The sequence below is a fragment of the Colias eurytheme genome, chromosome 5, assembly GCF_061535395.1.
Source record: "Colias eurytheme isolate Ceu_HAF_F1 chromosome 5, ilColEury1 Martin Lab GWU primary, whole genome shotgun sequence".
Taxonomy (NCBI): Eukaryota; Metazoa; Arthropoda; class Insecta; order Lepidoptera; family Pieridae; genus Colias; species Colias eurytheme.
In genome coordinates, this window is record NC_142984.1 from 8452240 (window position 1) to 8464397 (window position 12158).

At 31.4% G+C, this 12158-nt stretch overlaps 1 protein-coding gene across 1 annotated transcript in view; it reads left to right on the plus strand.

The window, feature by feature from the left end:
* m (zona pellucida domain-containing protein miniature) overlaps nucleotides 1-12158 on the plus strand; it is an 86981-nt gene that overhangs the window by 37520 nt on the left and 37303 nt on the right. The window contains exon 4 of the mRNA XM_090102038.1: nucleotides 9657-9804. Within this exon, the coding sequence (XP_089958164.1) occupies nucleotides 9657-9804 (148 nt within the window). The remainder of the gene's footprint in view (nucleotides 1-9656; nucleotides 9805-12158) is intronic.

The window sequence follows — 12158 nt, forward strand, 5'->3', positions numbered from 1 at the left end:
CATTATCTTAGCTTGAATGAACCTTACATCATCTTCAAGTCGTCATTATACTCGTATTACCTTTCTGCATCCATCAAGCATCTGTATTCGCTCACAACTTTCGTTCAGTACTTACAATGATCGAAAGTAATATCATTCCGGTTTATATTTGCATCACCACTCATTTAATTGCTCGTAAATATAAAAGCTTAAGCCGGCTACTCACGTACCTGCTGCAGGGGCAATATTGGAATTGCACCCTTAATTGGCTCTTTAATTGTGATATGTCAAGGCAAGCAGGGGCAATTTAGAGAACAGCTGAAATTGTTCTAACCGCCGTCCAACCGAGATTGTTCCAATATTGCCCCTGCGGCTGGTAAGTGAGTAGCCGGCTTTAGCTGCCCGACTCGCTACGTTTCAGTCGCGTCAAATAAATTCATTTATGTTTGTCGTAATGGTGTTTTCGCTTATCGGAACTTTCTTTCGGATATACCTTACACTTAATATCTTTGAGATAATTGGTTTTAAATATACGAGAGTGCTGATTATTGTAAGACGTACCGGAATGTGGTTTTGTTCATGTAAGGGAGTTATCAGTTACGATGCTTGCGTAATTGTCGTTTCGTTTGATTGTCAAGCTTTTAGCTTTTTAATACTTACGTAAGAATTGTTGATACATGTAATACCTACTAAGGATCGCTAATTTTGCTTTATTATTGTTATATTTTTGTATACCCCTGTAGAAATTGTTCTTTGCTAGAGGTGACCTTTCAACTCTATCTACCGACTTAAATTTTTAATATAAACCATAAATTTTTCACTCAAAAGCTCAACATTTCATCAAAATTAATTCGGCTGTTATAAAGGAACTTAACAGCACGCGTAGAAATTTATATAAAGAATTTAAACCAGTTTTGTTTGTCAGCAAAACATGAACGCTTGATTTAAAATCAGGAAGTTTTATCGTAATATTAAAAGCTCTCAAACACTGAGTGTTGTCGTAAAAGTGATTTATTTAAAGTCATATTCACGTAGGCATTGACTTTATCGTAACGGCTTAAAAGTAATTAATATTAAGAAGAACCTGCAATTAATTTACAGAGATATTTTTAATTATTTTTAATTTCAACTATTAATTTGTATTGAATGTGTGATTTAGATTACAGATTAAGGTTAAACTGTGATTTATTTGAGTTCATTTTGAAATATGTACGTTTTGATATGTATCGCGCTCTATTAGAATTAATTTGGTAACTAATAGCAACATACCAGCATTAATATCGTTGGTTGATTCTGGTTTAAACTGAAAAGACTTTTATGATAAGTATGTACATGCTGACTTAAGCATGAGCTCTGTAAGGCAGGAATTTTCGCAATAAAAAGATAAAAGTTTGTTCTCCTATCAATTAAGTTTTAAATGAAATTAGAATTTAAAATATACAAAGTGTTCATTCTTTCAAATGTTCTCTTATATTATGTTTGAATTATTACAAAATTGTATGCATATAATCGAATCCAATCAGTGCGCCGCACGTAAGATAATGCCAGCTAAAACTGCAACTAACATCATCTCATTGTTCGTAGGCATCAATTTTCGTGTGATTATGAGAGGAATACAGACGTACAGAGGTACCGGCCAGATGAATACATGTAATTTATTACTTGTGTAGTCTGAGAGATAGTATTGTGTTTAGGTTAACAATATATGCGCGTATTGAAAGCTTACTCTGTTTATAACTTTGTTACCTAACTAAGTTGCATGTTCCATCATTACTAGTGCAATATAATTTGTAATATTATCTGATATTATATAGTGGTATTATGTATCACTATTTTGAAACTAATGATTAAAAAATTATAGATTCATGTGAGTAGTAGAGAAACCTGAAGAAAATAAAAATAAAAATTTGAACATAATTTCTTCACTCAATAAAGTACATTAAATATTATATTTGTCAACTCATACTTTCTTAGTTTGTACCCATAGGCCTCGTTATAAGAACATAGGAAATTGTAAATGTTATTTCGCAATAAATAATTTATTCATCTCTCCGTCTACAAATGCCGAGCGGCAAGTTATAAATAGAAGAAATAGAATTGTAATCACCAAATTATACGGTGTACCGAGTAGGGCTTGCCTGATGGAAAATTAGTGGCATTCACGTGTCAACGTAAAAAAATTCATTACAGCCGCTGCCTGCTTATCATAGTACATTAAACACGCCGTTAGGGCATGTCTGTAGTATTATGTTTTGTATCCACTTGTTTAGGTGGAGTGTGTTTATTAACCTTTTTAATGGGGTCTTATTGACATATGATTTTGTGATGTCGTTTGTAATTGCAAAGCAAAGGTCATTTTGTTAACTAATGTTGTAATTTCATGGACTTGAAGTGCAAATGTAAAAATGTTTTCAAGATAAAAGAATACGGAGCATTTACATATTAATACATTTAAAAATAAAACAAGAAACAAACAAGATGGACAGACGACCTGATCAAGGTGGCGGGGAGCCGCTGGATGCAGGCCGCTGGTGATCGGCCGTTCTGGAAGTCTTTGGGGGAGGCCTATGTCCAACAGTGGACGTCCAATGGCTGACGACGACGACATTTAAAAATAAGCTAGTATAAAATATAATTTGAGATAAGTTGTCAGCGGAAATGTGTTTTTCTCTCACATTATACGTTATAAAACGATAAAACGGCCATGAAATTTTAAAGCAATTATTCAATTATGTTTATATTTGTTACTTAAAGGGCGACGTATTCGTAATCTTGAAAACTAGTAAATACAATATAACATAAATCAAATTCCCATGACGAATGGATAAATTAAGTTTTGTTCATAGCAAGCTGTTAAATAGTGAAATAATTATCGCTTCCCATTGAACTATAGTCTGATGAGAAAATGACACGTTATACCGCGGCCGATTCGGCTCTATTATCTTTGTGAATCATACTAATGTAATAAAACCTAGAAGAGACATTCACATTTTCGATTTTTATGATACTTCCGTCATTCGTACTTATATTATAAATGCATGTCGGTTTATTTCGTAACTATGTATGAGTCGGAACCGTCTTATAAAATTGGCTTCTTGGAGAATGATATGAACCTATTTTTATCACGACAAATAGACTGAAAAGGTTAAATGGGGGTGGAAATGGATATGAGCACATCAGTAAGCAAAATGCTAAGTAACAAATTTATATGCGTTATAGATTTACCTTTATAGATTTATATACACCTAAAGCTTAGAATGAATATCATTTATATGCACCTATTAAATTGTGTAAATTAAGTTTTAGAGCGTGTGATTTATAATTTTTTTTAATTCTAGAATTAAGTCACAACAGCTCAGCTTTTAACATTTGCACCTAAATCTCAAAGTTATTTCGTTATCAACATGATATAAAATTTATGTTGAATACAGTTATATCACTTTTTATATTCAACGAAGTCCAATTAAGACTCATCTAGTAAATTATTCAAAAGTAAAACCACACCTGGCAGAGAGTCGTTGACCTATAGTATAGTATATCGTAAGGAGACACACTGCCAAAAAACTTGTACTAAAAAATACCATTATCGATTGCAAGGGCGTGGCTTTTTAGTGGAAATAATTCATGCGAGGCAACACAGGTGACGTAACTAGATTAGTTTTGTGTAATTAAGTTATTAGTTATTACTTCGCGATCGGTGCTGTAATAAATAAATACTCAACGTAATTTACGACGGAATTGTAGTAAAGTTGTAAATTGTAAATCGATGGTAAATGCGTATAGAAATTTCAAACAGTAGTGGCACTAACCAGTGTGAAGATTTTTCTCTATAGCTCTGACTATGTTAAATATTTTACAGCAAGCTTCGTTATGGACTATTGACTTTGCAACAAAATATATATTTGACATGTAAAATACAAAATAACTACAAAATACAGTACAGTTACATCCAGTACACACGTTAATTTTTTCCTGCTACCATGGAAAAGATAAAAACGAAAAATACTGACTGATAATAATTTTTACACTTGTTCTATTCGTTAGTTACCTTCTCAATACATATTATATCGGTCTATTGGCTATCAAATTTAAAACTCATAGTACTAAATTAAAAGTGTAATAATCTACAAATATGCACGTCTTAAGAAGTAAAAAAGTCGTTTGTTTTATATACCCAGCAATGAGATAAAATTTAAGTGTGTGTTTATCTTTATTATTCTTGGAACACGATTATGAAATGTGGAAATAGGTAGCCCCGGAAAACAACTTTGTTTTAACTTTTAAGCTACTTATAAATGTTATTTACCTTAAATGAGTATTAATGTGGATGATTGTTTATAGGGATTTGCTTATGCTTTTATCAATTCTTAGTACATTAACAATTAAAATGAGATATATTTCGATTATTTGATAAAAAACGTAATGCGACGTTAATTCCATGTTTCTTATTTTGTAAATAATATTATTTACAAATAGGTATATAATTGGAATTAAATAGTGATATCATCAGTTACGTAGAAGGAATTAAAATAATAACATTAATTAGATTACACATAAAATATTCATATGTAATACGTCATACTTAAACCGACGAATACCATAAAATAATTTCACATTCCTGAGGAATTTTCACTAATGCCGTGTATGAAATGACTCACACATAATATCTATGTCGCTTTCTTTTTAAAAACTTGCTAAAATACCTACGACGTGACACACATCAAATAAATTAATCTGGGTTTTAAAATTTATTGATTGAAACGTAATACTAGATGTATGTTATGTTTATATTTTGAAATGTTTGTTTAGCTTTCGCGGATTAATAACTATAAACATTACTGTCTGCCTGATATCATAGTAAACATTTTTTTTAAAACGTTTTCTGTACTGATATGATTTTGATATGTGTAAGTTGATTTTATTATATAATAGAAAACTAGCATGTTTCCTCTGTTCTCATTATTATTTATTCTTTATTTAAATTTATACTAGTAGGTAAATATTAACGCTGCTAATTATTCGAACTCAAATACATTTTATTAAAAAAGACCACGCGTTTGAATTGTGAAACATAACAAACCAATTAGGTGGCACCTGTCGCTAGAAGAACAGAATTGCTTTATCATCAATTGAAATATGTTTTCCCATTAATTTTATGTGAATTCAGATATTCCTTCCTACTATAACTTTTCATCTTCCATATTAACAAGGATTCTATAAATTAGCATATGCAATAAGCTGACTGTCTGTTAAAGTCGTTGATTTAAAGCCAAGCCGAAGTCAGACGTAAACATAGATATTTTAATAGCTAAGAAAACATTAACTTTCATAAATTATACAATAATTAGAATTTATGATTTCACCACTAATAAACATAATCGTTAAATACAAGACAATATAATTTTAACAGGTTTTAAATGAAAGATTTTCGAGATCGTTTACAATTACTGAAAATGAAGCGTTTTTCTTTCGGAATAATAAGTAAAATATCGAATTTGTATAGACTGCTGTAAGTTGCCGTGTTGTTTTCCTTACTAAAGAATTTCAGTACTATGTTTGGGTTGTCTTGGCTTGCAATGATCATCATTTTTATTTTTATGTTTATTTACAACTAAAGATAAGGTCCTCAAAATAAAATAAACAAAACATGAACGAGTATCTAGCGCGTCTGCGGTTCGTTTTCAAGGATAATATATAAGTTTAGAACAAACATATAAAAGGAAATCCAGGTGACAAGTGAAAATGTAGAAATCACATCTCATAATAATCCGCTATGAGCATTTGTTATTACTGCACAGCGTCATTACTGTAATGGCGGGCACGCGCACACGGCACAAGCAATCCAGCTTCTGATCGTGTAATTTGGAAGAGTATTCAATCATTGGATTATTGTTTGTTGAATTGCGGATTTGATGGATGCGTGTAATGGAACGTATGATCAGATATGTAGGGTCCAACTGTTTAGTAATTGGTTGTAATGAGACTAAAGCCCCGTATATTCATGGTAAACATTTGAGCAACAGTTGATTAACTATGTTGCTGGTAACTTTGTTTTAATGATTTGTATTTAATTTTCATTATCAACTCAACGCAACATGTTGACAGCAACTTTAAATCAAAATGTTGATTCAACTTTTTCACCTGAGAAATAATATAGACTTTTGTGCTGGTCTTTGATAATAATCGTCTTCGACCTTATCTATACATTTTTTCTTTGATATACTATTATTATTACACAGAAAAAATGAATTTGCGTGTTATTAAACACGCAGGCGAGTTTAGACGATTCGCTGTCCCTGCGGGCGGTGGTTTTGGCATAATATCTATGGGAGAAACGACAAAGTCGGGTAATTCGTAACCAAGACGAATTCGTTATTTAGAAACGGAACATAAATTGATACGCTTAGATATTATTACAAGTTATTCTGTATTGCGATTGCTTCATTTGATTCTTGATGTTTGTATTATTTATTTAGTAGGTACGCAGTAGCAGTTAGTCTGAGCTGTTTTGAAAATAAAGTGAATATATTACGTTAATTTATTGTAAATCAAGTATTAAATAAGTAAATGAATCATTTTCATTAATCGTATATGATACCTAAGTACAAAACCCAACAACAACATCACATAAGAATATAAATTTAATATCAACAAACGAAACAGTTGTTTGCTTGAAATAAAATGTAATTAAAACAATTAATTAATTTACACCTAGGCACATAAAAAGCAACCCAGAATGTTCCACCGCTGCGGTTACCGTAAGATCGTTTCTGTGAACGCAGCTGTACTGCGCCCGAGTATCCGTTTAACATAGATGAAAATCGATTGCTATTGCTTTACACTTGATGAAAGTACATATAAAATCTACGAAACAGATGAAGCGTTTTCGATAAATTGAAAAATGTAGAGTGCCTTTTGCATTGTTGTTTATTGACCTCTTAAAGGCTTTGTAAGTTATTCGATTAACCTCTGTAGGTAAACCTAAATTATTGTGCTAAAGCCGACTAATAGGAATGCTATCGAAATATGTAATGACGATTCGAAAGTGCTTCTAAAAGAAGTCTAATTGAATAAATAAATGTTTGAGGTTGAATATTCGAATGTTTACGTTTGTAAAAGAAATTAGAAAACATAAAATCAACATGTTAAGTAGTTAGTACTGCTTTTAGTTTTAAAATTCTTTGTTAAATAAAACAATAACTTGAGAATAATACCGTCAGTTTATTCTTTGTAAACTTAAGCTTCTATATAACTTTGTCGATGTAAAGGCAAACATGTTCTTCAGATCAATTAAAAGACAATTGTGATCAATAATAGACAAACACGTGGAGCTGTTTTAAAGTTATAGATTAGAATGCGATTATTACAATGTAATAATACACACATGGATGTTTTGTAACGTACAGTGAATGGAGATATAGACAAAAAAAAGTTGTTGTGATATTGTTACGATTTATGACCATGTATAAAAGAAAAGTGCTATTTAGAAAAATTATTACGAAATTTTTTATTCTTATTTGTCAGTAACACGTAATACTAATACACTACAATACAATCTGAGAGGAAAGCAATTTAGCAAATGAAAATTTAGAATATTATAGCTACAACTACCGTATATAAAACTAAATAACATACCTAACTACATAGCATGTTTTTTTTTCTGGTACATACTTATTACTCTCAAAGAAGTATAATGCCATACGCTCCATAGAACACTATGTTTATCTACCTACCTACCTATGTTTTTATTGAAAAGTATACGATCGTAACGTCTAATTGTGAGATGTGACCCGCCCATATTTTGCATGCAAGTAGTGTGAAAAAGACACGTGTTCAATAATAATAGTTGTTCATAGAAGAGTGCGATTTCACGAAATTACTAGCACGCAAACTGTCTCGTTCTCACCTTGTGTTGAGATAAGGAAAGTATAACCACAGTGTACTGTCTCACAAGAGGCGGATTCTTGAAGTATTTCATTAGTGTCGAAAGAGTGTCAAAGAGAGTAGAAGAAAGTTTTTCTACCAGTATTTTTTCTAACGTGAACATTGTTGTTTTATGTTTATTTTAGTCGGTACTGTATTTTTTATAATAACGTTAAACCCTGTATCTATTTTATTTTATTAATATAACCGTGTAAAGATTAAATTTACAAACTAGAGGTTATAACTTATGGCAACAAAATATTATCCGCATCTCAATAAATATAAAATACAAAAATTCCAGCTTATTCCAATTAGCTTATTAGATATTATCAATAACAAAAGAAAAACGTTATTGTTTAAGAGAAAAAGCATTACAAGGGAAATAAGTCATAATAAACAAAAAACAATTAGTTGAGTTCGTAATATTCAGTTCACTTATACAACAATACAACGACTGAAAAGTAAAAGCGATGCACATTGCAGAAATTAGAAAACACCGCTCGAAATAGCTCTTAGGAATGTCCACATGAAAATAATCGATACTGAAAATGCAAATCATCAAAGAATATATTGCGCATTATGTTTGCGAAAAGGCTCTTAATTTATGGCATTATCGCATCACGTTGATCAATACCGTTGAAATATCTTCAGTAAAGTGGAGATGAACACGCGATGAATTTATAATAAAGTGAAAGTAAAGTATTCAAATGAATGCAGCTTGCGGCCGGCTCCTCAGTGGTTCAAGTGCACGAGTTATTGATAGAACTTTCAATGAAGTTCATAGACTCTAACTATAATGTGCTATAATGTACGCTTTGATGAGTCAGTGTGATACCGGATATTTTTAATTGAAAACTGTTGTTGTACTCTCTTAATATTATTATTTATTGTATTCTGCTGATGAGTGCGATAGCTCATTCTTGAAATTCTTTTACACTTTCTCGGCTTTATTTTTAGTTCATTTCCGATCCATTATTATTTTCGAGGTGTGTGTTTTAAATCCAGTATGGTCAATTATAGGGCAAACTATACCCCGTTCCTTAATCTGATCACGAATAACAGTAAGTATTTATCAAATTTTCATATTATCTGTTTGATTAATCACGCCGTTAATATAAAATACAGGTGCGCCCACAAGATAAATGTGGTCCGTACAATTTTTTTCTTCAAAAATGTAAATTGCCGCAACGCGCTTTCTCTTTCTAATTTCATAACAATGTATATCTGTCTCACGTCGCAAATTCCCCGCCGTGGGAACGGCTGGACGCTTTTCCTGGAATCACCAATCGCTATTCATCAAATCGTTTTCGTTCAGACGGGTCAAGTTGTTACAATTTCTTGATATGAATTCTATATAATAATCGTGAGGGTGCATAAATAAATGCCCTTTGAATGTGGTCTTTAAGCGTTTATCACGCGATTGTTAAAAGCGTGTGGAATCTAAGTTTGTATTTGATTTGTAGCTAATTTTACTATACGTAATCTATAAAAATAAATTGATTTTCATTGTGAATCGTAAGAAATGATTATTTTGAATACAAGTTTTACTAATAAGTTGTGGAACTTAATGGCTGACCTATCAAGCCCAATCGTTTATTGCAGAACACGCTGCAAATACCAGATTGCTGGTCCGGAAAATCCTATTTTGGCTTAACCTCTTAGCCAAAAGCTCTTTGGCCAATAAGTTTATATGCTTTTTTTCCAACAGTTCGTTTTCAACTTGAAGTTTTAGTAACTTTAATATTTACTTTCAGACCAAAGCACGAGCGGGCGAGCTATGGCCCACGGAGAGGCCGGACGGCATGCCCGTGATACAGTCCCTCGAAGTGATGTGCGGGAAGGACCACATGGACGTCCACCTGACGTTCTCGCATCCGTTTGAGGGAATTGTTTCTTCTAAAGGTAAATATAACCTGATAGTATAAGCGAAAGTTTGGTAGAAAGTTTGTTAGGTTGTTACTGTTTGAATCCGACATAACCCACGGCTCCTTCCCCGGAGGACGGCAAGATTTCCCCACTTAAAAAAAAAGTTGTTACTGTTTCACGCACAAATAGCTGATCGAATCTATATCAAATTTGAAATTGGGTACAGAGATAGAAAATAGTTTGGATAAGCAAATTTCCTACTTTTTGACCTGTATCTTCAGGATTAAAACGAATATTATGGTGGAAAGCTTAAATGCGTTTTAACGTTTGATCAATCCTACAATTTTCGCTCTTTTTGAAGTCCTCATTATGTATTAAAATACCATTTGTCTGAATGTTTATATTTTAAAATGTGCAATAAATAAATGAAATAAGTCGCTCATATTTAGTCTTTATTAAGCTGGACTAAATTGCTTAAACAAGGAACACAAAAAAGTTGTTTTATAAGAATACATTTATTTTTTACACACTCGATGTTGAATCGGAACCAGCTGGTATTTATATTTATATATGAATTATAGATTAAGATGGAACTTGTTTAGTATGTGTTAATATCTTTCTATATCAATATCATCCAATCAATTAAAAATAAACTTGCTTTAATATCTTGAAGGTCTATTTTGGGAAACTTTATTTTCGTATAAGTTAAGTATTTTCTTTAACCAAATTTATGTAAATGATTTGAACTACACGACTAATTTGGAAAGTACCTTGATAGTGTAGTTTGTCGTTTGGGGAATGTCATAGCTTATTTTATAACTTTATAAACTACGATTATTAATTATTTACTTCAATGAGTAGTCTGTTCAATAAGATCTCAGTACATAATATATCACTATAACAACCTGTACAGTTAATAAAAAATTCCATATAATATATTTTTATATGTACACTCGCTAACAGTAAAGCGGTTAAAATATTTGAGTTTTCATTCGTCATAAGTAAGCGAAAAGTGTATAATTAGTGGCAACAATTAGTAGCGCTCTGAATGCGTAGTGGCCCAGGTGTAATTGAGGCTCAATGAAGTTTTTGAATGTAGGCGTAGTTTAATGTGGCTGTAATGCTTGCTCTACATTGGTTTATTAAAGAGAATGATAGAATAAGTGAAAAAAAATGTTGTGTGGTTTTATGAAACCACGGTAAAAGTGAAACTGTTCGAACGGTTCCGAACACTGCTTTGTGTAGCGCATGTCGCGTGTCGGTCGGCTGCCGAGTAGGTATACCTACTCGGCATCCGCGATACACGCGACATGCGCTACACAGAACAAAAAGTTTGAGACGATGTAATTAAAGTTTCACTTTAAAAAGGTAAGTAAAACGAAGGTTTCATATGAATATAGATAGGTTTTTTAAATGAAAAAAGACTAGTAAAACGAACGTTTTAATATTGGTAAAGATATTAAAGGCTCGCAAAATGATATAATATTAAGCATTGAGAAGACTTCTCTCGTTTTTGGGAACGTGCCTTAAAAATATCTCTATCTGACGTACTATAAATATTGTGTAACATATAGCGAAACGAGCTTTCTTTAGAAAAATAATGAAACCAAGAAGGGAAACTTGTTTTGGAAGATCTCAAGATAATCTAAAATTATTTTAAGCGGTCATTAAATATCATCGTGAATAAAATAATTATGAATACATTTTTTAACTCATGGGTCTACTGATTATTCTGTTACTAAAATTTAAGAAATGAAAATTTATATTATATCTAAACTTTAATACATATTATGTGATTGCACTAGCTCAAAGTCATATGAATAATGTAATTTATTTAATTGCGGATCGTAAATAGATTGTAAAGATATCATCGCATATCTCTGAATCAAATAATCTTACTCGGGAAGAGAAATTATATTCTTATATCTAATATGAATTCTTAGATAGAGCCACAGTTCTAGGTCGAGATTGTGATCTTAATCAAATGCTTAAATAAATTATACTGCAATGTTTTATAAAATAAAACAAATTAAGCATTTAAATTTATCGCATCCGTGTGCCATAATTTAACATAATTGTGTTAAAAATAACATAAATATTAATATTATAAAAACTAACAACATAAAATTATAAATATCTGACATTATAAAAACTCCATAATTTATATGCTGTAAAAATAAATGTATATAATTTTATATAGAGCAACGTGATGTATGAATTTAATTGTAGCATGCATTGTAGGGCGTTAATTAGCAATTAACTCGTATATAGGACCGTTATATATGCGTTTAAATGTTACTTTCTCTAACTTTTATTTAACCGTTTTCATTCTCTACAGAAGTACGTGTAATGTTGTTGAGTATAAAGACATAAAAACGTCTCTATTAGAG